Source organism: Oncorhynchus kisutch, linkage group LG23, assembly GCF_002021735.2.
Source record: "Oncorhynchus kisutch isolate 150728-3 linkage group LG23, Okis_V2, whole genome shotgun sequence".
Taxonomy (NCBI): Eukaryota; Metazoa; Chordata; class Actinopteri; order Salmoniformes; family Salmonidae; genus Oncorhynchus; species Oncorhynchus kisutch.
The window spans coordinates 39,501,952-39,528,715 of record NC_034196.2 but is presented as its reverse complement, the minus strand read 5'-3'; the positions used below and the strand labels follow the sequence as shown (position 1 = coordinate 39,528,715).

At 40.3% G+C, this 26,764-nt stretch overlaps 1 protein-coding gene across 7 annotated transcripts in view; it reads left to right on the top strand.

Annotated features, from left to right (window-relative positions):
- Positions 1 to 26,764, top strand: part of psd3l (pleckstrin and Sec7 domain containing 3, like) — a 157,707-nt gene that overhangs the window by 106,108 nt on the left and 24,835 nt on the right. For all 7 annotated transcript variants that reach the window (XM_020457339.2, XM_020457338.2, XM_031802301.1 and 4 more), the window contains 3 exons: positions 1,005 to 1,048; positions 11,361 to 11,542; positions 13,282 to 13,352. In XM_020457339.2, the coding sequence (XP_020312928.2) occupies positions 1,005 to 1,048; positions 11,361 to 11,542; positions 13,282 to 13,352 (297 nt within the window). The remainder of the gene's footprint in view (positions 1 to 1,004; positions 1,049 to 11,360; positions 11,543 to 13,281; positions 13,353 to 26,764) is intronic.

The window sequence follows — 26,764 nt, the reverse complement described above, 5'->3', positions numbered from 1 at the left end:
TCGGTCAAATATGGCAGGGAGGAGTCGATGCGTCGGGCCCCGCAGCACCGCTCTAAGTCACTCAAAACGTCCCACTCCACCGAATTTGCATCTGAAAAACATAAGAAGGACAAACTAGAGAAGGACAAACAGAAGGTAAAAAGCATTGCACTGCTTGATTGTAAATCCAGTTTGGGAGATTCAATTAGGATGAGACTGAGAACAAGCGTTATTGATTCTGAAGTCAAAGGCACTTTTCTTTTTTCGCACAGCATTTACAACTGACTGGAATAGTTTGACTGTATCCAGGCAGCTGGTTTTGAGTTGAATGGTTTGTGCATTGGCGCTTTTCTCCTTAACTCGACATCTGTTTAAATCAAGTCTTTTTTTGTATTACTGTGGGTCAGGACAGAGCTTTCCAGTAAGTAACCACGTGTTAGACCAAGGACTCTGTCTAGACGTGTTAGTGTTGAGTCTGCAGTGTTAGTGGTCTTAGGGGACATGCCAGGGATCAAATGGCTACATTTCCCTCCTGGTTAAATGCTCCTTTTTGGATTTCCACTAAATATTATTTGACCGATTGGGCGCGGCATGGGGCTTTTCAAAGAGATGGATGCTTTAGTCCTCCCTTTTCTCTTCTCCTGCTATGTTACTGACGGAAGGAAGCAGCCGTGTTGTTGGCCCACTGCGAGTCCAGTGCTTTTGTTTTCTTCTACCCTGATTAACATAACGTTGTCACCTGTCCCTCAGCTGTCAATGCCAATAGATCTTCTCTGTAATGCACTGGATATGAATACCAGCCACTCTGCTAGTTGTGCGTGTAAACATGTAGACTACCACTATATGGTCACTTTATTTAGCCTTGTGGTCTTAATGTTTTTAGAGTGTGTGTGTGTGTGCGCGCAAAAGGCTTTAGATGTGATAGAAGCTGTCAAGATGTCGATACATGTTTTTGAACCATGCACAAGCTCAAACATTTTTTTTCCTTAAATAATGTATACTAATAGATTTGATTTTCTTCACAGGCCTTGCACAACTCAATCAAAAACGACAAGCTGGAATGGGCCATGTAAGTAAGATTCTATTTTGATCTCTAAACATAAGCATTCGTGGGCCAATATAGGGAGAGCATGTCAACACTGTATATGAATCAAATGTTTATATAGCTAGATCTACCCTGGCATCTTCCACATCTTACTACTGTACCTACTAGAACGAACGAGGTGACGTCTCAGAATTTACACTGCCCCAGTGTACCATTCAAAAGGGCAACATGATCCCATTTAATAAACTCTGTTTCAGATGGCCCAATTTAATTACATTGGTCACACATTATTTGTTGCAGGCCTCGTGAAAATGAATTGGAACCAATGGGCGCCACAGTCAATTATCTAGTTGGTGGCAGATGAATTGTGCAAATGTACTCCACTGAAAATATAAACTAGTTAAACGATGCATAGAAATACAGTGTCAATTATGTGTTGCGTATATTGAATTCTCCAGGGAGCGAGTTATCGACAATGGAGTGTTCAGTCGATAAGGAATCATGTTTTTGTTTGTAGACATAAGACGTTTACAACAATGTGCATCAAGTTATACTGGATGACATTGAATTTATAATTTGGGACTCATCTAAAATGACTCTTAGCATTTTGTAAAAATGATTTTCATAAGAATGAAGGGACCCGTAGGACTATGTTCAAACAAAGCTGTGAATATGTAAATGTATGTGTTTGTATATCATCCCATGCTAAATGATAGGACAGGTGACAGCTGAGCAGTGTACCATAATTAGCATTAGAAAAACATGACAATCGGTCTCCCTGATAAAAGTAATAAGGAATGAAGCTGGCCTATTGTGCCATTGGTAATCTACAAAGTCCTCTCAATGAGCTACAACAGGCCAGTGGTAATCTGAAAGTCCTCTCAATGAGCTACAACAGGCCAGTGGTAATCTGAAAGTCCTCTCAATGAGCTACAACAGGCCAGTGGTAATCTGAAAGTCCTCTCAATGAGCTACAACAGGCCAGTGGTGATCTGAAAGTCCTCTCAATGAGCTACAACAGGCCAGTGGTGATCTGAAAGTCCTCTCAATGAGCTACAACAGCTCAGTGGTGATCTGAAAGTCCTCTCAATGAGCTACAACAGCTCAGTGGTGATCTGAAAGTCCTCTCAATGAGCTACAACAGCTCAGTGGTGATCTGAAAGTCCTCTCAATGAGCTACAACAGCTCAGTGGTGATCTGAAAGTCCTCTCAATGAGCTACAACAGCTCAGTGGTGATCTGAAAGTCCTCTCAATGAGCTACAACAGCTCAGTGGTGATCTGAAAGTCCTCTCAATGAGCTACAACAGCTCAGTGGTGATCTGAAAGTCCTCTCAATGAGCTACAACAGCTCAGTGGTGATCTGAAAGTCCTCTCAATGAGCTACAACAGCTCAGTGGTGATCTGAAAGTCCTCTCAATGAGCTACAACAGCTCAGTGGTGATCTGAAAGTCCTCTCAATGAGCTACAACAGCTCAGTGGTGATCTGAAAGTCCTCTCAATGAGCTACAACAGCTCAGTGGTGATCTGAAAGTCCTCTCAATGAGCTACAACAGCTCAGTGGTGATCTGAAAGTCCTCTCAATGAGCTACAACAGCTCAGTGGTGATCTGAAAGTCCTCTCAATGAGCTACAACAGCTCAGTGGTGATCTGAAAGTCCTCTCAATGAGCTACAACAGCTCAGTGGTGATCTGAAAGTCCTCTCAATGAGCTACAACAGCTCAGTGGTGATCTGAAAGTCCTCTCAATGAGCTACAACAGCTCAGTGGTGATCTGAAAGTCCTCTCAATGAGCTACAACAGCTCAGTGGTGATCTGAAAGTCCTTCGTCACTGCTTGGGACCAGGGTTGTTAGCATTTAGTTAAAATACGTGCTTCTCACACAATGTTTCAAACCTCCGTGACCCTGCTGCTTTAATCAATCTCTAAGAATGTTTGCAGACAAATACTGCACTGTATTAACTCAGAGCCAGACACGGACTGATTCAAAGCAAATGTCTTAATTCTAGATATTTCTAAAATAGAATATACATTTTGACCAAGCGGATTGAAAGCAAGTATACATGGAAGGTGTATCACAATTGCTAAATTGAAACAGAATTCAATACACCTTGTCATTTTTGGATATCTGTTTGACATGACTGCGATATGGTAGCTAGCAAAAAGAGTGTAGTAGCATTTGCTTACTTACTGTAAACTACCTTAGCTAGCTAATGATCTTGGCTAACTGGGTTGAGACAATTAACTTATTTACCGCTTTTTGCAAGCAAAACAAAGGCTGTCTGCAGTTTTGTTTACATTCGTGCAGTTTGTCATCTCCATTTTCCAAGAATATTAGCATTAAATGTTATTTCAGGTGAAAGATCATTTTTGACATTAAGGGGCCCGAGCCGGAAGATTTTAAATGCCACAGTAGTAAGGGATGTTTAACTTGTCATTGAAAACGTAGCATAGACCGACCCAAAGGATACATTAACATGAAATGGATTACACTTGGTACATAAATGGTTATTGTAGCACTGGTTGAACTGGAATGTGTTGTGTGATGGAGGAGCCTTCACTGTCCCCTCACCAAATGGCTGCCATGAACGGAAAATACTCCTCTGTTGTCACAGCGACAGTTTTTCTGTTGCGTCACATTAAATGTACATGCAAAGGCATATAGACAAATTAGGATATTCAGCATGTTACACCAGGGGAATCCTGTTCTTGGACTAAAAAGCATGCTCAATGGAGAAACTCATTTTAAAGTGCTTAATCAAGGTCTGGGAACCGTCCCTGTCAGTGCATGACCAGTGTAACTAAGCAAGTAGTACATTTTACAAATCCATGTATGAAAGAAGATTGCTTGCGCCAAAATAATTATATTAGGAATCTTGTAGAAAATGTCTCTTCAATCAAATCAGACCGGCCTGCAGCTACTAAGACCATGGGGACCTTTAGTTCAAATTTAATTTAGGATAAAGTCATGAAGGCAGTCCCTCATTGTTTTGAATATGTATATTGAATAATGTTTTATATGTCCTGGTATTAAAGTAGGCCACCGCTCAAAATCGTGGCCTTGTCTTCAAAGCTGTTATTTCAACATCTAGTTCTGGTTTGATGCTAGTATCAACTAGGCCTACTTTAAACACAAATGTATACTAGACAGCAGTGATGATCAAAAAGTGAGATGCCAATCATATTAGTAGTTTCTCAAACCTGTTAACAGTGTAGAAGAAGCCCGGACTATCTACATGATGGGTTTAGTGGTGTTTTTAGGTAATGGCCCCACTGCAGCATTTCTGACCTGAGCACAGCCCCACAAAGCTTGGCTGCACTCCTGATCCACAGCTGCTCGCCTTTTAATAAGAACATATTCCTTGTGAGCACTGTGGGCCTGCTGGAATAGGTTCACTAAAATAGATTTAGTAGTAGTCTGTTATGGCTTTTTGCGGAGTTGTATTCCTAGTTTCACTATTTCACTACGTTTTAGGAGTTCATGGCTCAACCGCAGTGTGGGAACCCAGATCGTATGTATTCTGAGCAAAGCAACTAAACTAAATGGACATGGCAAACTCCAGAGTGTGTCTGTCAGATGAGACGAGGGAAAGTGCATGAGGAAATATGGCTTTGCTATAATTTACTAGTTTATCTTAAAGATTGTGCGGGTCATACCATAACTCTGTCTCAAGAGACTCCCTGGTGTTGAGCTACTTTGCGGAAGATGCAGGGGGAAACCGGTGCTAAAACTAAGTTCATTCCAATTACAGCAATTTATTACCCATATCCCTTTGTTGTTGGGTCAAATAACTCATCTGTTAATGTTGCTTTATTGCTGCCAACTCTGAAACCTCAAGGCGAGTGTGTGTGATGAGAAGATGTATTACTGAATATGGGACATTATGGTTACACTGTAGCTCACTTTGAAGTGCACAAAACAAATGGTTTGTAATGATGCCATTATGAAGCATTTTATGTCATGGTCATGTTCTATACTGGTTGTATTGAAGCATTTTAGGATGTCAGGTTCTAATCTGTCCGCATAGATGCATTGTATGATGTCATGGTCGGGTTCTAATCTGTCTGCATAGATGCATTGTATGATGTCATGGTCGGGTTCTAATCTGTCTGCATAGATGCATTGTATGATGTCATGGTCGGGTTCTAATCTGTCTGCATAGATGCATTGTATGATGTCATGGTCTGGTTCTAATCTGTCTGCATAGATGCATTGTATGATGTCATGGTCTGGTTCTAATCTGTCTGCATAGATGCATTGTATGATGTCATGGTCGGGTTCTAATCTGTCTGCATAGATGCATTGTATGATGTCATGGTCTGGTTCTAATCTGTCTGCATAGATGCATTGTATGATGTCATGGTCGGGTTCTATACTTTTTTTTTCTTTATCAGGTTGTGTGGGTATATGTCCAGATACCTACCAGAATAAGTCTCAGGATCTGGTCCTAATCCAGTCATGAAAGTGATTACCTGGTTCTAAGAGAGACTAGTTCGTTACTCTGTTTATGACCTCTCAACCAGAAAATTATGTCTAAAGGAACTTTTTAAAGGAACAAATGTTTTTCTACCTGTGAGTGCCCTATCGTCTGACCATATTCCTGTGACCCGAAATACAGCTGGAACAGTCAAAACAGGTTTTAAAAAATGAATCTGTGGTTTAGCAACCTACGTAGCAAATTGCTAATGGTAAGATGTATATAAATCCATGTACTGTGCATGCGGAAAGTATTTCAACTCCTTCCCTTTTCCACATTTGGTTACGATACAGCCTTATTCTAAAATGGATTAAATAAAACAATGTTCTTAACCTCTCTAGGGTACGTGGGACGCTAGCATCCCATCTGGCCAACGTCCAGTGAGATTGCAGAGCGCCATATTCAAATACAGAAAACATATTTTACATAGGTTTAAAGATGAACTTCTTGTTAAACCAACCACAGTATCATATTTATAAAATGCTTTTTGGCAAAAGCATACCTAGCCCAAAACAGCCCAGTTGACAAATTATTACAAACCGTAGCCAGCCAAGCAGAAGCTTTACAAAACTCAGAAATGGAGATAAAATTAATCCCTTACCTTTGATGATCTTCATATGGTGGCAATCAGAAGACATTAATTTACTCAAATGTTCCTTTCGTTTGATGAAGTCTCTTTATATCCAAAAACCTCAGTTTTGTTTGCGTGTTTTCTTCAGTAATCCACAGGCTCAAACGCAGTCAAAAAAAATCTAAATTGTATCCGTAAAGTTCATAGAAACATGTCAAACGATGTTTATATTCAACCCTCAGGTTGTTTTTTTAGCCTAAATGATCTATAATATTTCAACCGGACAATAACAGCGTCAATATAAAAGGTAAACAAGAAATGCACATGCGCATGAAAAAACTCTGCGAAACGGTAGGGTCCACTCGTTCAGACTAGTCTTACTCCCTCATTTATAAGAATACAAGCCTGAAACGATTTCTAAAGACTTGACATCTAGTGGAAGGCATAGGAACTGCAAATGGAGTCCTAAGTCAATGGATACTGTAATGGCATTGAATAGAAAACTACAACAAAACAAAAAAAACTACTTCCTGACTGGATTTTCCTCAGGTTTTCACCTGCTAAATAAGTTCTGCTCAGACACTATTTTAACAGTTTTGGAATCTTTAGTGTTTTCTATCCAAATCTACCAGTTATATGCATATCATATCTTCTGGGCCCGAGTAGCAGGCAGTTTAATTTGGGCACGCTTTTCATCCAAAATTCTGAATGCTGCTCCCTACCCTAGAGAAGTTAACAATCTGCATTCAATACCCCATAATGACAAAGCGAAAACTGTTTAGACATGTTTGAGCATTTGTGTGTGTATTTTCAATCACTCAGACCCTTTGCTATGAGACTCAATGTAGCTCAGGTGCGTCCTGTTTCCATTGATCATCCTTGATGTTTCTACAACTTGGAGTCCACCTGTGGTAAATTCAATTGATCAGACATGATTTGGAAAGTCACACACCTGTCTATATAAGGTCCCACAGTTGACAGTGCATGTCAGAGCAAAAACCAAGACATGAGGACGAAGGATTTGTCCAAAGAGCCTCAAGACAGGATTATGTCGAGGCACAGATCTGGGAAGGCTACCAAAAAATATCTGCAGAATTGAAGGTCCCCAAGAACACAGTGGCCACCATCATTCTTAAATGGAAGTTTGGAACCATGAAGACTCTTCCTAGAGCTGGCCGCCCAGCCAAACTGCGCAATCGGGGGATAAGGGCCTTGGTCAGGGAGGTGACCAAGAACCCGATGGACACACTGACAGAGCTCCAGAGTTCCTCTGTGGAGATGGAAGAACCTTCCAGAAACACAACCATCTCTGCAGCACTCCACCAATCAGACCTTTATGGGAGTTTGGCCAGATGGAAGCCACTCCTCAGTTAAAGGCACGACAGCCTGCTTGGAGTTTGCCAAAAGACACCTAAAGAGATACTAGATTCTCTGATCTGGTGAAACAAAGATTGAACTCTTTGGCCTGAATGCCAAGCCTCACATCTGGAGGAAACCTGGCACCATCCCTACGGTGAGGCATGGTGGTGGCAGCATCATTCTGTGGGGATGTTTTTCAGCATCAGGGATTGGGAGACTAAGGATTGAGTGAAAGATGAACATGGAAAGTACAGAGATCCTTGATGAAAACCTGCTCCAGAGTGCTCAGGACTTCAGTCTGGGGGCGACGGTTCACCTTCCAACAGGACGACCCTATGCCCACAGACAACTCAGGAGTCGCTCCGCGACACGTCTCTGAATGTCCTTGAGTGCCCCAGCCCGGACTTGAACCTGATCAAACATCTCTGGAGAGACCTGAAAAGGGCTGTGCAGCGACACTCCCCATCCAACCTGACAGGGCTTGAGAGGATCTGCAGAGAAGAAATGGGAGAAACTCCCCAAATACAGGTGTGCCAATTTTGTAGCGTCACACCCAAGACTCAAGGCTGTAATCGCTGCTAAAGGTGCTTCAGCAAAAGGTCTCAATACTTACGTAAACGTGATTGTTACGAATCCCTTTTGGCCCGACAGTCTAGGGGGATGGTAATGAGACCCGTAACATAACTCATGCAATTCTAATAGTGACAAAGTAAAAGTGAGAACGAAATAACCACGACAACTGAAATCTCCCGTCAAACTCAGGGTTTATTAATAAAACACACGGTAATGGGGGGAGCAGGAAAAGGGGCTGAGCTGGACCCAAGGAAAGAAACAATAAGTATTAAAAAACACCCCTAAGCTAGACTAGCCTACTTTAACAACAGCTAACTAACTAACCAAAAATACAGTGGGTGGTCCGCCCAGTTCTAACTAGTGTATCTAACAAAGTTTACCTACGGGTAGTGTATGCCCATGGGCGACTTGTCTTGGTTCCCCCTTTTCCCACCAGCAAACAAACAAACACCATAACCAAAAACAATACTCACAGGTGATGACAAAGTGTTATGGAGGTGCTCAAACAAAAGAGAGGTCAATACACAAAGAGAGAGTGAAACAGAGAGACCTACAGACATGGCATTTACAGAGAGATTGAGCTCCACAGCAAAACAACTGACAGGGTTTTTAAACAAAGGGAAAGGACCGGTGATTGGGTAGGAAACAGGAGGAGGTGTGTCTTCTGATTGATGATTGGTGACTGATTGGGGAGTGATGATTTTCACCTGTGAGGGGAGAAGGAGAGAAAAGAAACACACACACAGGATATACACACACAGGATACTTGTATCCGTAACAGTGATATTTCAGTTTATAAAATATATTTTTTGTTTTGTTATTATAGGGTGTAGATTTATGGGGGGGACAATATCATCCATTTTAGAATAAGGCTCTAAAGTAGCAATATGTAAAAAGTCAAGGGGTCTTGAATACTTTCTGAATATACTGCATATACAGTAAGTTTGGACACCTACTCATTCAAGCGTTTTTTTTGTGTTTTTTTTACTGTTTCTACATTGTAGAATAATAGTGAAGACGTGTGTGTGTGTGTGTGTGTGTGTGTGTGTGTGTGTGTAGTACGTTGGTATGAAACATTTGGTTTGGTTTTCCCACATACTGTACAGTATACAGTCCCCTTGGGGGGAGAAGTCTGAACACCCGGGCCTAGTTGTCACATTTTGCTGCCTTCATTTTAAATCTGTTCTCTTGCAGTGTTACTTAAAGGCCTTGATGCAATCAGGATGGATGATTTGGACTGTATTTCTTTAGCACAGGCTTCTTCCTTCTCAGTCTTGTCATACAGGCCAGTATTGTGGAGTGAATGCATTGTTGATCCATGCATAGTTTTCTCACCACTCAGCCTATGAACTCGGTTGCTGTTTTAAAAGCACCTTTAGCCTCAGTGATATCCCTGAGCAGGTTGTATTCATTACAACCCGAGTTGCGCAGCAGTCTAAGGCACTGTATCGCAGTGCTAGAGGCGTCACTACAGACCCTGGTTTGATCCCGGGCTGTGTCACAAACGGCTGTGACCAGGAGTCCCATATGGCAGTACACAATTGGCCCAGCGTCGTCCGGATTAGGTCAGGGTTTGACCGGGGTAGGCCGTCATTGTAAATAAGAATTTGTTAAACATTCAATTTAAAAAATATAAACATTCCACGACTCAGTTCGGATGGACGGACAGATCTGGGTGATGTGATACTTCATCCACAGATGTAATTACCATATGTGACCGTACTCAAAGGGATATTTATGTCTTGGAATTATTTCATGACCTTCCTCTGATCTGTGGCTGTTGAATGTGAAATTTGTGCAGGGTGTACTGTAGACCTTGACTAGGCAGGCACTGTAACTAGCTCCTTAAATGTCTGGGTAGAATACTGCATTAATCCTTTTTCATTTTGTTCATTGAGAACTATATTTGAGTTTCGAAATCACCGGCAGTTCCATAAACAAGACCATATTTAGAGTTCGATGTTTGTGAATAGAAACTGACACACTCAAAGATCAAACTCATTGGTGTAATGGCATTGTGTCCTGTGTGTGTGGTGCTGTACTACCCAGTGATTGTGTGTGTGTGCCATGACACGGAGGTTCCAGAATTGATTGTGATGAAGGTGGACAGGGTGATGTTAGTAGAGCCGTCTGACTGGGGCTGTTGTTCCGACTGCACAAACACCCCCACTGAGTCCCCTAGTGAAAACATAGCACGCCAACAAAGCACCGAACACCATTCTAAGTGGTCAATAGTACATAATTTACTACGACAGCGGAGTGGTTCTGTAGGATCTACTACGACAGCGGATTGGTCCTGTAGGATCTACTACGGCAGCGGAGTGGTTCTGTAGGATCTACTACGACAGCGGAGTGGTTCTGTAGGATATACTATGACAGCGGAGTGGTTCTGTAGGATGTACTACGACAGCGGAGTGGTTCTGTAGGATGTACTACGACAGCGGAGTGGTTCTGTAGGATGTACTACGACAGCGGAGTGGTTCTGTAGGATGTACTACGACAGCGGAGTGGTTCTGTAGGATGTAATACGACAGCGGAGTGGTTCTGTAGGATGTACTACGACAGCGGAGTGGTTCTGTAGGATGTACTACGACAGCGGAGTGGTTCTGTAGGATGTACTACGACAGCGGAGTGGTTCTGTAGGATGTACTACGACAGCGGAGTGGTTCTGTAGGATGTACTACGACAGCGGAGTGGTTCTGTAGGATGTACTACGACAGCGGAGTGGTTCTGTAGGATGTACTACGACAGCGGAGTGGTTCTGTAGGATGTACTACGACAGCGGAGTGGTTCTGTAGGATGTACTACGACAGCGGAGTGGTTCTGTAGGATGTACTACGACAGCGGAGTGGTTCTGTAGGATGTACTACGACAGCGGAGTGGTTCTGTAGGATGTACTACGACAGCGGAGTGGTTCTGTAGGATGTACTACGACAGCGGAGTGGTTCTGTAGGATGTACTACGACAGGGGAGTGGTTCTGTAGGATGTACTACGACAGCGGAGTGGTTCTGTAGGATGTACTACGACAGCGGAGTGGTTCTGTAGGATGTACTACGACAGCGGAGTGGTTCTGTAGGATGTACTACGACAGCGGAGTGGTTCTGTAGGATGTACTACGACAGCGGAGTGGTTCTGTAGGATCTACTACGACAGGGGAGTGGTTCTGTAGGATCTACTACGACAACCAGAAAGCTCCAAAAGCACAGCCTCTGTTCCACTAGAAAATAACCCAAATGATGGGAGGTGAAAAAAAGCCAAATTGCTTCTATCCATTCAGGGAGTATGATCAAAGTTATCTTGCCTCTTACCTAGCCAACATCCGCAACACAGAATCCTATTTGTCGGTTTTATTTCCAGAGATGGCGATGAGCTGAAGAAGTCTCTGTCTGAGCTGGCAGACAACAAGGACAATAAAAGTATCACGCGGATCAGCAGTGGCAGTAACCCCTTCCTGGACATTGCCCACGACCCCAACGCCGCAGTCTACAAAACAGGCTTCCTGGCCCGCAAAATCCACGCCGACATGGACGGCAAGAAAAGTAAGTGATCAATGAGTCTTAGACCGATTTTTCTCAGTGTTCTTTTGAAGTATACCTTCAGATGAACCCAAGCTGGACCATTTTAAATGTCCCTTACATACAGTATGTAACACATGGTATTTAAAATGGCTCTGTGCTCAGCATGTATTTCATATGCCCACTCAGGTTATTATTAGCATTCTGTGGGTTCCTAACTAGCCTCAGTCAGAGAAACATATTTTATACCATTTCTAATGAGGGATTTTGGGGCTTTTTGAAATGCTGATTTGCTGTAGCAGGTTAAAAGACTAAGCATTGTGACAAACCTCTGCTCTCTAGGATCCCACTAATGGACAATTTTTTTTCCCTGTCTGAAGCTCCAGATTCCACCTCGACCTTCAGATTGTGATGTTTGTCTGGAAACAGTGGAGACAAATAGGTCATTAATATAATTGCTGCGTAATGAGAAACCCCTAACGGGTGCACTTTAGATGCAGAACCTGCCGGTTAACCCGACGAGAATGGATGGTGTTGGTGTTTCACATCCATTTATCTCTGGGCGCTAATGACTTTACCTGCTGACTTATTAGCACTGAGCTTTATGCCTGCAGAAAACCATCCAGATTACAGTCAATATCTGCTGCACAGGGTAACCCGGCGTTTTTATACACAAGTTTAATTTACTTCCAAGATACCACGATGGCTTTCCAACTGATAGTAAATATATTGAAATATATGGCATGAAACGAGAGATCACTGGTTAAAGTGTTAGAAGCTGCTTGATTAATGTCTTTGATAAATGTTTAGTATTCTGTATCAGGTCCTGTCGTCGAGGTTTACACCATGCAGATTTTTTACAATGGCCTATTTAAATTCTGGACACAGCTCGTGGGAGATAAGTCACTCAAAATGAAGCCCTCTCAAGTATCAGTCTCTATGGTCATTGTAAATAACTATAGTGATGCCTTTCAGAGCAGGCCGGTTTCAGGTACATTCATCCAAGCCAGGAACATTCCAAACAGTCAGACCTTTCCTCCAATATTTTCCATACCCCTGGACGGTTATTAACTTCCTATACCATTACCAATGGAGTTTAAAAGCAGCTCTGGTTATGAGTTTCAACTCATTTCTGATCCCCGCTAATCACATGATGCTCTGTAAGAATGCACGTCGTTGTCCCATGGGGCTGCTGTAGTCGGGCTGCAACATTATGACCAGCTAGAGACGAGATTCTCCCAACTTCGGACTCTAGGTCTGCTTTCCAAATGGCACCCTACTCCCTATATAGTGCACTCTATGGGCCATGGTCAACAGTTAAAGGAATAGGGTGTCATTTTGGATGCAGCCCTAGGCACTGCTCGGAATGAATGCCATGTCCCACACGAGTGGCACGGCTGAAAATACACTTTTTACATTTTAGTTTTGCCACATTTTTTTATCAGTTGTTGATGTCAAAATCATGAAAGAAGGATTTTAAAGTAATTAAGTAAAAGTAAGTCAAATTAATTCCAGAACTGGGCTTGATTCCATTCCGATTCCTGACAGGAATTTCTCTATATGAATTCCTTATTTGATTGGAATTAAATGATTGTCCCCAACACTGAAGCAGATTGTATCAGTGATTAACACAACAGATTAGAGATGAAATTGCAATTGAACATTACTTCAGCTCCTACACAAATAATATTGTACCTAATAATCATAATTCTCTTTTTAAAATGATGTTGTTGGTCACTAAAATGTCCCCTTTCATTTTCCAGCACCAAGAGGAAAGCGAGGCTGGAAAACATTCTATGCTGTTCTCAAAGGAATGATCCTCTACTTGCAGAAGGTAATACAATGCTATGTATACCACCTTGAATTAAGATTTTTGTAACATTTGTGGTCGTTGCTCAGGTTAACATGTCATTGATGACACTGAGTTGACTATGTCCATTCTATTTGTCCGGCAAGGTAGCCTAGCGGTTAGGAGCGTTGTGCCAGTAACCAGCAGGTAGCCTAGCGGTTAGGAGCGTTGTGCCAGTAACCAGCAGGTAGCCTAGCGGTTAGGAGCGTTGTGCCAGTAACCAGCAGGTAGCCTAGCGGTTAGGAGCGTTGTGCCAGTAACCAGCAGGTAGCCTAGCGGTTAGGAGCGTTGTGCCAGTAACCAGCAGGTAGCCTAGCGGTTAGGAGCGTTGTGCCAGTAACCAGCAGGTAGCCTAGCGGTTAGGAGCGTTGTGCCAGTAACCAGCAGGTAGCCTAGCGGTTAGGAGCGTTGTGCCAGTAACCAGCAGGTAGCCTAGCGGTTAGGAGCGTTGTGCCAGTAACCAGCAGGTAGCCTAGCGGTTAGGAGCGTTGTGCCAGTAACCAGCAGGTAGCCTAGCGGTTAGGAGCGTTGTGCCAGTAACCAGCAGGTAGCCTAGCGGTTAGGAGCGTTGTGCCAGTAATCTGTCGATGTGCCCTTGAGCAAGGCACTTAACCCTAATTGCTCCTGTAAGTCGCTCTGTAAATGTAAAAAAGCATGAAATGTTGCGAATCATTTTATTAACACCATATGTGCCACACAGTGCACATAGTTCCATATACTACCCATATGTTTCCAACTAGGGGTGTTAATAGTAAACTGTTAATCGGTTAGCCGCCGAAAATACATATGACCGGTCATGCATATCGGTCTAAAGGTCATTTGCATAATTTAGTTGAATTAAATTCGCGGGTGTGTATTTTCGTTAATAGTAACCCCGGTCACAGCAAACAACAATTGTAAATGTGATGGTGTGTTAAACTGTTGATTACCACGATTTAAAAATAGCTATTTTCATTTCTCAATCTCAACTCGTAATTAATGTGCGCCTCGCTTTCGCTATTCGAGTGCATAGGCTGTAGTCAACAGAAGGCGAGCAGTTATTTTTATAAAGACTTCCAGGTGCCATTAACCGGCATTTCTCTCCTGTTCTATTCACTTTCATATCACCTTTCTTTCGTTGTCCAGAAGCCAAAGGCACAATCCTAGTCATATTAGCAACCCATCCCTGTTGCTATTAGATTCCCCCTCTAGGTTTCTAAGGGATATTTTCATCTCTGTCACACATGGAACCTCTTGCATTAGGTAAACTGTTAAGAACAGTTCTCCTGCTAATTGCATTTAGGCAAATATCGTTTTATTAGTTGCTTCATTACAGCAGTTGCATGTTCAATAATAACATGATAGTCTTTTGACTGGAAGACGATAGGCTTGCTATGATTGCATGTTTCCATTAAGCTGTGTTAATGACAAATGGCTCTTTGTATGCATGCATCGTATTTTCTCTTGGTCGTGTTACTGTTCGTTGACCGGTTAATGAGGGTCAGTTAGTCGGCAGAGAAATTGACCGAAATTTGTCCCCCTTTTTCCAACCTTATCAAACCCCTGATCCTAGGCCAGCTCTTACTGTCTGGACTGCCAGATAGGCACAGAGTCAACCCACATTGGTCCTCTCTCTGGGCCAGGATCAGTGCAGAGCAGATATCATGTCCAATGCTGCAGCTAAGCTGCTTGTGAGGACACAGTCATGTTCAGTAGGGAGAAAACATTTTTAAGGACTTCAACAACCTGAAATTAAGAACAAAGTTAAGAATACAGATTTTTGTATTCGGCACACAACCCAAATGGCATTGCCAAGGCAATTGTATTATTTTGATGTTCTCTGGCAGTCAGACACCCCTGTTAGACACCCCACCTCTCTCTGTGTCAGTTTTGGGAGGGAAGTTATTATGAGTCCTCTTACGTTACCAACCAGAGCAACTTAATTATTCCAGCATGGATGATCTCTAATGGCTACAGATGGGACCAGGCAACATGTCACTGCTCTTGTGGCCAGCATCCGTTCTGCCTACCCTATCACTAACAGATGCAGCTATTAATTAGCAACATCTGTAGTAGAATATTGGATTACATTTTAATATCTGAAGTCGCACAGACAAAATGTTTCCAAATGTAAACATGGTCCTTATTAAAACCTTATCGTGCTAAACATGGTCCTTATTAAAACCTTATCGTGCTAAACATGGTCCTTATTAAAACCTTATCGTGCTAAACATGGTCCTTATTAAAACCTTATCGTGCTAAACATGGTCCTTATTAAAACCGTGACAAAATCCATTGGAGGTTTGGAGAACCTTTTCCTCCTTGTGACTGATTTCAATCCCTATTGACAGATGAGCTCTGTGGCCTGGTGCCGCTGCTCTGTGGCCCGGGGCCGCTGCTCTGTGGCCCGGGGCCGCTGCTCTGTGGCCCGGGGCCGCTGCTCTGTGGCCCGGGGCCGATGCAAAGCACAGATTGGAAATGGCTAGGAAACCGGCAGTCTTGAAGATTGCGTTTCTACTTCTGTGTGCTGATTTTGATGCCTGGCTGCAAGTGGTTGCTGTGGTATTGTCGGCTAATGACCAATGACGTTACAGCTACATTAACTTTGGAGTAGCAATCACCGCAAATGAATCTGTGTGCCTCGTCAATAGGCTCTGGGAAGCAGAGAATAATTTGTCCTACGTTTATAATGTGAACTCCTGTGACGTGTGGAGGCAGTGAGGTGCTCAGACTTGCCACCAGCTCTAGGACTCATCACAACACCTGAGAACACTGAGTGACAATCACGACTGGCAGAGGTCAATTGCACTTCCCTTTAGTACATCACACACACAGGAAGTTACATAAACTACTCCTGGAATTCAGTAATGGTTCTTACGAAACATTATGCTCTGCAGATGTATGGAAGGCTCCTTTAAAGATGATAATAAAAGGTTGCCAGTACTCCTACATATCTGAATAATGTAAATCCTGATGCGTATTTCAGCATAACTGTTCAACTGTTTTATAACTGAAGTGAGGGTCAAAATAGTGCATTCCGCTTGTTGACATGGTTATGAACTTTCTAGTGTGTAAATTGGATGGAGTGTGCACTTGTAGAGGCTTTAAGTGCAGTTTTATTGCAGGGCAAAACAGACTGGTTGTGTTCATCTATTTTTCTGTGTCCTAGTCCAGTTTCTCTATAGAGACTGTAGTGTTTTACTGTAGAGACTGTGTTTTACTGTAGACTGTAGTGTTTTACTGTAGAGACTGTAGTGTTTTACTGTAGAGACTGTAGTGTTTTACTGTAGAGACTGTAGTGTTTTACTGTAGAGACTGTAGTGTTTTACTGTAGAGACTGTAGTGTTTTACTGTAGAGACTGTAGTGTTTTACTGTAGACTAGTGTTTTACTGTTTAGAGACTGTAGTGTTTTACTGTTCAGAGACTGTAGTGTTTTACTGTTTAGAGACTAGTGTTTTACTGTAGACTGTAGTGTTTTACTGTAGAGACTAGTGTTTTACTGTAGACTGTAGTGTTTTACTGTAGACTGTAGTGTTTTACTGTAGAGACTGTAGTGTTTTACTGTAGAGACTGTAGTGTTTTACTGTAGAGACTGTAGTGTTTTACTGTAGACTGTAGTGTTTTACTGTAGAGACTGTAGTGTTTTACTGTAGAGACTGTAGTGTTTTACTGTAGAGACTGTGTAGTGTTTTACTGTAGAGACTGTGTAGTGTTTTACTGTAGAGTCTGTGTAGTGTTTACTGTAGAGACTGTGTAGTGTTTTACTGTAGAGACTGTGTAGTGTTTTACTGTAGAGACTGTGTAGTGTTGTTACTGTAGAGACTGTGTAGTGTTTTACTGTAGACTGTAGTGTTGTTACTGTAGACTGTAGTGTTTTACTGTAGAGACTGTGTAGTGTTTTACTGTAGAGACTGTGTAGTGTTTACTGTAGAGACTGTGTAGTGTTTTACTGTAGATACCTGTGTAAGTGTTTTACTGTAGAGACTGTGTAGTGTTTTACTGTAGAGACTGTGTCGTGTTTTACTGTAGAGACTGTGTAGTGTTTACTGTAGAGACTGTGTATGTTTTACTGTAGAGACTGGTAGTGTTTTACTGTAGAGGACTGTAGTGTTTTACTGTAGAGACTGTGTAGTGTTTTACGTAGAGACTGTGTAGTGTTTACTGTAGAGACTGTGTAGTGTTTTACTGTAGAGACTGTGTAGTGTTTACTGTAGAGACTGTGTAGTGTTTACTGTAGAGACTGTGTAGTGTTTTACTGTAGAGACTGTGTAGTGTTTTACTGTAGAGACTGTGTAGTGTTTTCACTGTAGACTGTGTAGTGTTTTACTGTAGAGACTGTGTAGTGTTTTACTGTAGAGACTGTGTAGTGTTTTACTGTAGAGACTGTAGTGTTTTACTGTAGAGACTGTAGTGTTTTACTGTAGAGACTGTGTAGTGTTTTACTGTAGACTAGTGTTTTACTGTAGACTGTAGTGTTTTACTGTAGACTGTAGTGTTTTACTGTAGACTGTAGTGTTTTACTGTAGTGTTTTACTGTAGAGACTGTGTAGTGTTTTACTGTAGAGACTGTGTAGTGTTTTACTGTAGAGACTGTGTAGTGTTTTACTGTAGAGACTGTGTTGTGTTTTACTGTAGAGACTGTGTAGTGTTTTACTGTAGAGACTGTGTAGTGTTTTACTGTAGAGACTGTGTTGTGTTTTACTGTAGAGACTGTGTAGTGTTTTACTGTAGAGACTGTGTAGTGTTTTACTGTAGAGACTGTGTAGTGTTTTACTGTAGAGACTGTGTAGTGTTTTACTGTAGAGACTGTGTAGTGTTTTACTGTAGACTGTAGTGTTTTACTGTAGAGACTGTGTAGTGTTTTAACTGTAGAGACTGTGTAGTGTTTTACTGTAGAGACTGTGTAGTGTTTTACTGTAGAGACTGTGTAGTGTTTTAACTGTAGAGACTGTGTAGTGTTTTAACTGTAGAGACTGTGTAGTGTTTTACTGTAGAGACTGTGTAGTGTTTTACTGTAGAGACTGTGTAGTGTTTAATTACTGTAGAGACTGTGTAGTGTTTACTGTAGAGACTTGTGTAGTGTTTTACTGTAGAGACTGTGTAGTGGTTTACTGTAGAGACTGTGTAGTGTTTTACTGTAGAGACTGTGTAGTGTTTTAACTGTAGAGACTGTGAGTGTTTTACTGTAGAGACTGTATGTTTTCTGTAGAGACTGTAGTGTTTTACTGTAGTGTTTACTGAGAGACTGTAGTGTTTTACTGTAGAGACTGTCGTGTTTTACGGTTTAGAGACTGTTTTAAACTGTTTAGAGACTAGTGTTTTACTGTAGACTGTAGTGTTTTACTGTAGACTGTAGTGTTTTACTGTAGAGACTGTAGTGTTTTACTGTAGAGACTGTAGTGTTTTACTGTAGAGACTGTAGTGTTTTACTGTAGAGACTGTAGTGTTTTACTGTAGACTGTAGTGTTTTACTGTAGAGACTGTAGTGTTTTACTGTAGAGACTGTAAGTGTTTTACTGTAGAGACTGTGTAGTGTTTTAACTGTAGAGACTGTGTAGTGTTTTACTGTAGAGTCTGTGTAGTGTTTTACTGTAGAGACTGTGTAGTGTTGTTACTGTAGAGACTGTGTAGTGTTTTACTGTAGAGACTGGTTAGTGTTTTAACTGTAGAGACTGTGTAGTGTTTTTACTGTAGACTGTAGTGTTTAGACTGTGTGTTACGTAGAGGACTGTGGAGTGTTTTACTGTAGAGACTGTGTAGTGTTTTACTGTAGAGACTGTGTAGTGTTTAACTGTAGAGACTGTGGTATGGTTTTCGTAGAACTGTGTAGTGTTTTACTGTAGAGACTTAGTTTTACTGTAGAGACTGTGTAGTGTTTTACTGTAGAGACTGTGTAGTGTTTTACTGTAGAGACTGTGTAGTGTTTTACTGTAGAGACTGTGTAGTGTTTTACTGTAGAGACTGTAGTGTTTTACTGTAGAGACTGTAGTGTTTTACTGTAGAGACTGTGTAGTGTTTTACTGTAGAGACTGTGTAGTGTTTTACTGTAGAGACTGTGTAGTGTTTTACTGTAGAGACTGTGTAGTGTTTTACTGTAGAGACTGTGTAGTGTTTTACTGTAGAGACTGTGTAGTGTTTTACTGTAGAGACTGTGTAGTGTTTACTGTAGAGACTGTGTAGTGTTTTACTGTAGAGACTGTAGTGTTTTACTGTAGACTGTAGTGTTACTGTAGACTGTAGTGTTTTACTGTAGAGACTGTGTAGTGTTTTACTGTAGACTGTAGTGGTTTTACTGTAGACTGTAGTGTTTTACTGTAGACTGTGTAGTGTTTTACTGTAAGACTGTGTAGTGTTTTACTGTAGAGACTGTGTAGTGTTTTACTGTAGAGACTGTGTAGTGTTTTACTGTAGAGACTGTGTAGTGTTTTACTGTAGAGACTGTGTAGTGTTTTAACTGTAGAGACTGTGTAGTGTTTTACTGTAGAGACTGTGTAGTGTTTTACTGTAGAGACTGTGTAGTGTTTTACTGTAGAGACTGTGTTGTGTTTTACTGTAGAGACTGTGTAGTGTTTACTGTAGAGACTGTGTAGTGTTTTACTGTAGAGACTGTGTAGTGTTTTACTGTAGAGACTGTGTAGTGTTTTACTGTAGAGACTGTGTAGTGTTTTACTGTAGACTGTAGTGTTTTACTGTAGAGACTGTGTAGTGTTTTACTGTAGAGACTGTGTAGTGTTTTACTGTAGAGACTGTGTAGTGTTTTACTGTAGAGACTGTGTAGTGTTTTACTGTAGAGACTGTGTAGTGTTTTACTGTAGAGACTGTGTAGTGTTTTACTGTAGAGACTGTGTAGTGTTTTACTGTAGAGACTGTGTAGTGTTTTACTGTAGAGACTGTGTAGTGTTTTACTGTAGAGACTGTGTAGTGTTTTACTGTAGAGACTGTGTAGTGTTTTACTGTAGAGACTGTGTAGTGTTTTACTGTAGAGACTGTGTAGTGTTTTACTGTAGAGACTGTGTAGTGTTTTACTGTAGAGACTGTAGTGTTTTACTGTAGAGACTGTAGTGTTTTACTGTAGTGTTTTACTGTAGAGACTGTAGTGTTTTACTGTAGAGACTGTCGTGTTTTACTGTTTAGAGACTGTTTTACTGTTTAGAGACTAGTGTTTTACTGTAGACTGTAGTGTTTTACTGTAGACTGTAGTGTTTTACTGTAGAGACTGTAGTGTTTTACTGTAGAGACTGTAGTGTTTTACTGTAGAGACTGTAGTGTTTTACTGTAGAGACTGTAGTGTTTTACTGTAGTGTTTTACTGTTTAGAGACTGTAGTGTTTTACTGTTTAGAGACTAGTGTTTTACTGTAGACTGTAGTGTTTTACTGTAGAGACTAGTGTTTTACTGTAGACTGTAGTGTTTTACTGTAGAGACTGTAGTGTTTTACTGTAGAGACTGTAGTGTTTTACTGTAGAGACTGTAGTGTTTTACTGTAGAGACTGTAGTGTTTTACTGTAGAGACTGTAGTGTTTTACTGTAGAGACTGTGTAGTGTTTTACTGTAGAGACTGTGTAGTGTTTTACTGTAGAGACTGTGTAGTGTTTTACTGTAGAGTCTGTGTAGTGTTTTACTGTAGAGACTGTGTAGTGTTTTACTGTAGAGACTGTGTAGTGTTTTACTGTAGAGACTGTGTAGTGTTTTTACTGTAGAGACTGTGTAGTGTTTTACTGTAGAGACTGTGTAGTGTTTTACTGTAGAGACTGTGGTAGTGTTTACTGTAGAGACTGTGTAGTGTTTTACTGTAGAGACTGTGTAGTGTTTTACTGTAGAGACTGTGTAGTGTTTTACTGTAGACTGTAGTGTTTTACTGTAGACTAGTGTTTTACTGTAGAGACTGTAGTGTTTTACTGTAGAGACTGTAGTGTTTTACTGTAGTGTTTTACTGTAGAGACTGTAGTGTTTTACTGTAGAGACTGTCGTGTTTACTGTTTTAGAGACTGTTTTAACTGTTTAGAGACTAGTGTTTTACTGTAGACTGTAGTGTTTTACTGTAGAGACTGTAGTGTTTTACTGTAGAGACTGTAGTGTTTTACTGTAGAGACTGTAGTGTTTTACTGTAGAGACTGTAGTTTTTACTGTAGAGACTGTAGTGTTTTACTGTAGAGACTGTAGTGTTTTTACTGTAGAGACTGTAGTGTTTTTACTGTAGAGACTGTAGTGTTTTACTGTAGAGACTGTAGTGTTTTACTGTAGATGTTTTACTGTTAGAGACTGTAGTGTTTACTGTTTAGGAGACTGTAGTGTTTTACTGTTTAGAGACTGTAGTTTTTACTGTTTAGAGACTGTAGTGTTTACTGTTAGAGACTGTAGTGTTTTACTGTTTAGAGACTGTAGTGTTTTACTGTTTAGAGACTGTAGTGTTTACTGTTTAGAGACTGTAGTGTTTTACTGTTTAGAGACTTAGTGTTTTACTGTTAGAGACTGTAGTGTTTTACTGTAGAGACTGTAGTGTTTTACTGTAGAGACTGTAGTGTTTTACTGTAGAGACTGTGTAGTGTTTTACTGTAGAGACTGTGTAGTGTTTTACTGTAGAGACTGTAGTGTTTTACTGTAGACTGTAGTGTTTTACTGTAGACTGTAGTGTTTTACTGTAGAGACTGTAGTGTTTTACTGTAGAGACTGTAGTGTTTTACTGTAGAGACTGTAGTGTTTTACTGTAGTGTTTTACTGTAGAGACTGTAGTGTTTTACTGTAGAGACTGTCGTGTTTTACTGTTTAGAGACTGTAGTGTTTTACTGTTTAGAGACTAGTGTTTTACTGTAGACTGTAGTGTTTTACTGTAGACTGTAGTGTTTTACTGCAGAGACTGTAGTGTTTTACTGTAGAGACTGTAGTGTTTTACTGTTTAGAGACTGTAGTGTTTTACTGTTTAGAGACTGTAGTGTTTTACTGTTTAGAGACTGTAGTGTTTTACTGTTTAGAGACTGTAGTGTTTTACTGTTTAGAGACTGTAGTGTTTTACTGTAGACTGTAGTGTTTTACTGTAGAGACTAGTGTTTTACTGTAGACTGTAGTGTTTTACTGTAGACTGTAGTGTTTTACTGTAGACTGTAGTGTTTTACTGTAGAGACTGTGTAGTGTTTTACTGTAGAGACTGTGTAGTGTTTTACTGTAGAGACTGTGTAGTGTTTTACTGTAGAGACTGTAGTGTTTTACTGTAGAGACTGTAGTGTTTTACTGTAGAGACTGTGTTGTGTTTTACTGTAGAGACTGTGTAGTGTTTTACTGTAGAGACTGTGTAGTGTTTACTGTAGAGACTGTGTAGTGTTTTACTGTAGAGACTGTGGTAGTGTTTTACTGTAGAGACTGTGTAGTGTTTTACTGTAGAGACTGTGTAGTGTTTTACTGTAGAGACTGTAGTGTTTTACTGTAGACTGTAGTGTTTTACTGTAGAGACTGTGTAGTGTTTTACTGTAGAGACTGTGTAGTGTTTTACTGTAGAGACTGTGTAGTGTTTTACTGTAGACTGTAGTGTTTTACTGTAGACTGTAGTGTTTTACTGTAGAGACTGGGTAGTGTTACTGTACGTAGTGTTTTACTGGTAGACTGTGTAGTGTTTACTGTAGAGACTGTGTAGTGTTTTAACTGTAGAGACTGTGTAGTGTTTTACTGTAGAGACTGTGTAGTGTTTTACTGTAGAGACTGTGTTAGTGTTTTACTGTAGAGACTGTGTAGTGTTTACTGTAGAGACTGTGTTAGTGTTTTACTGTAGAGACTGTGTAGTGTTTTACTGTAGAGACTGTGTAGTGTTTTACTGTAGAGACTGTGTAGTGTTTTACTGTAGAGACTGTGTAGTGTTTTACTGTAGAGACTGTGTAGTGTTTTACTGTAGGACTGTGTAGTGTTTTACTGTAGAGACTGTGTAGTGTTTTTAACTGTAGAGACTGTGTAGTGTTTTACTGTAGAGACTGTGTAGTTGTTTTACTGTAGACTGTAGTGTTTTACTGTAGACTGTAGTGTTTTAACTGTAAGACGTGTAGTGTTTTACTGTAGAGACTGTGTAGTGTTTTACTGTAGAGAACTGTGTAGTGTTTTCTGTAGAGACTGTGTTAGTGTTTTACTGTAGAGACTGTGTAGTGTTTACTGGATGACTGTGTAGTGTTTTACTGTAGAGACTGTGTAGTGTTTTACTGTAGAGACTGTGTAGTGTTTTAACTGTAGAGACTGTGTAGTGGTTTTACTGGTAGAGACCTGTTAGTGTTTTACTGTAGAGACTGTGTAGTGTTTTACTGTAGAGACTGTGTAGTGTTTTACTGTAAGAGACTGTGTGTGTTTTACTGTAGAGACTGTGTAGTGTTTTACTGTAGAGACCTGGTGTTAGTGTTTTACTGGTAGACTGTAGTGTTTTACTGTAGACTGTAGTGTTTTACTGTAGAGACTGTAGTGTTTTACTGTAGAGACTGTAGTGTTTTACTGTAGTGTTTTACTGTAGAGACTGTAGTGTTTTACTGTAGAGACTGTCGTTTTTACTGTTTGAGACTCTTTTACTGTGTTAGAGACTAGTGTTTTACTGTAGACTGTAGTGTTTTACTGTAGAGACTGTAGTGTTTTACTGTAGAGACTGTAGTGTTTTACTGTAGACTGTAGTGTTTTACTGTAGAGACTGTAGTGTTTTACTGTAGAGACTGTGTAGTGTTTTACTGTAGAGACTGTGTAGTGTTTTACTGTAGAGACTGTGTAGTGTTTTACTGTAGACTGTAGTGTTTTACTGTAGACTAGTGTTTTACTGTAGAGACTGTAGTGTTTTACTGTAGAGACTGTAGTGTTTTACTGTAGTGTTTTACTGTAGAGACTGTAGTGTTTTACTGTAGAGACTGTCGTGTTTTACTGTTTAGAGACTGTTTTACTGTTTAGAGACTAGTGTTTTACTGTAGACTGTAGTGTTTTACTGTAGAGACTGTAGTGTTTTACTGTAGAGACTGTAGTGTTTTACTGTAGAGACTGTAGTGTTTTACTGTAGAGACTGTAGTGTTTTACTGTAGAGACTGTAGTGTTTTACTGTAGAGACTGTAGTGTTTTACTGTAGAGACTGTAGTGTTTTACTGTAGAGACTGTAATGTTTTACTGTAGAGACTGTAGTGTTTTACTGTAGTGTTTTACTGTTTAGAGACTGTAGTGTTTTACTGTTTAGAGACTGTAGTGTTTTACTGTTTAGAGACTGTAGTGTTTTACTGTTTAGAGACTGTAGTGTTTTACTGTTTAGAGACTGTAGTGTTTTACTGTTTAGAGACTGTAGTGTTTTACTGTTTAGAGACTGTAGTGTTTTACTGTTTAGAGACTGTAGTGTTTTACTGTTTAGAGACTAGTGTTTTACTGTAGACTGTAGTGTTTTACTGTAGAGACTGTAGTGTTTTACTGTAGAGACTGTGTAGTGTTTTACTGTAGAGACTGTGTAGTGTTTTACTGTAGAGACTGTGTAGTGTTTTACTGTAGACTGTAGTGTTTTACTGTAGAGACTGTAGTGTTTTACTGTAGAGACTGTAGTGTTTTACTGTAGAGACTGTAGTGTTTTACTGTAGAGACTGTAGTGTTTTACTGTAGTGTTTTACTGTAGAGACTGTAGTGTTTTACTGTAGAGACTGTCGTGTTTTACTGTTTAGAGACTGTAGTGTTTTACTGTTTAGAGACTAGTGTTTTACTGTAGACTGTAGTGTTTTACTGTAGACTGTAGTGTTTTACTGCAGAGACTGTAGTGTTTTACTGTAGAGACTGTAGTGTTTTACTGTTTAGAGACTGTAGTGTTTTACTGTTTAGAGACTGTAGTGTTTTTACTGTTTAGAGACTGTAGTGTTTTACTGTTTAGAGACTGTAGTGTTTTACTGTTTAGAGACTGTAGTGTTTTACTGTAGACTGTAGTGTTTTACTGTAGAGACTAGTGTTTTACTGTAGACTGTAGTGTTTTACTGTAGACTGTAGTGTTTTACTGTAGACTGTAGTGTTTTACTGTAGAGACTGTGTAGTGTTTTACTGTAGAGACTGTGTAGTGTTTTACTGTAGAGACTGTGTAGTGTTTACTTGTAGAGACTGTAGTGTTTTACTGTAGAGACTGTAAGTGTTTACTGTAGAGACTGTGTTGTGTTTTTACTGTAGAGACTGTGTAGTGTTTTACTGTAGAGACTGTGTAGTGTTTTAACTGTAGAGACTGTGTAGTGGTTTACTGTAGAGACTGTGTAGTGTTTTACTGTAGAGACTGTGTAGTGTTTACTGTAGAGACTGTGTAGTGTTTACTGTAGAGACTGTAGTGTTTTACTGTAGACTGTAGTGTTTTACTGTAGAGACTGTGTAGTGTTTACTGTAGAGACTGTGTAGTGTTTTACTGTAGAGACTGTGTAGTGTTTTACTGTAGACTGTAGTGTTTTACTGTAAGACTGTAGTGTTTTACTGTAGAGACTGTGTAGTGTTTTAACTGTAGAGACTGTGTAGTGTTTTACTGTAGAGACTGTGTAGTGTTTTACTGTAGAGACTGTGGTAGTGTTTTACTGTAGAGACTGTGTAGTGTTTTACTGTAGAGACTGTGTTGTGTTTTACTGTAGAGACTGTGTAGTGTTTTACTGTAGAGACTGTGTAGTGTTTTACTGTAGAGACTGTGTTGTGTTTTACTGTAGAGACTGTGTAGTGTTTTACTGTAGAGACTTCTGTGTAGTGTTTTACTGTAGAGACTGTGTAGTGTTTTACTGTAGAGACTGTGTAGTGTTTTACTGTAGACTGTAGTGTTTTACTGTAGAGACTGTGTAGTGTTTTACTGTAGAGACTGTGTAGTGTTTTACTGTAGACTGTAGTGTTTTACTGTAGACTGTAGTGTTTTACTGTAGACTGTAGTGTTTTACTGTAGAGACTGTGTAGTGTTTTACTGTAGAGACTGTGTAGTGTTTTACTGTAGAGACTGTGTAGTGTTTTACTGTAGAGACTGTGTAGTGTTTTACTGTAGAGACTGTGTAGTGTTTTACTGTAGAGACTGTGTAGTGTTTTACTGTAGAGACTGTGTAGTGTTTTACTGTAGAGACTGTGTAGTGTTTTACTGTAGAGACTGTGTAGTGTTTTACTGTAGAGACTGTGTATGTTTACTGTAGAGACTGTGTAGTTTACTGTAGAGACTGTGTAGTGTTTTACTGTAGAGACTGTGTAGTGTTTTAACTGTAGAGACTGTGTAGTGTTTTACTGTAGAGACTGTGTAGTGTTTTACTGTAGACTGTAGTGTTTTACTGTAGACTGTAGTGTTTACTTAGAGACTGTAGTGTTTTTACTGTAGAGACTGTAGTGTTTACTGTAGTGTTTTACTGTAGAGACTGTAGTGGTTTTACTGTAGAGACTGTCGTGTTTTACTGTTTAGAGACTCTTTTACTGTTTAGAGACTAGTGTTTTACTGT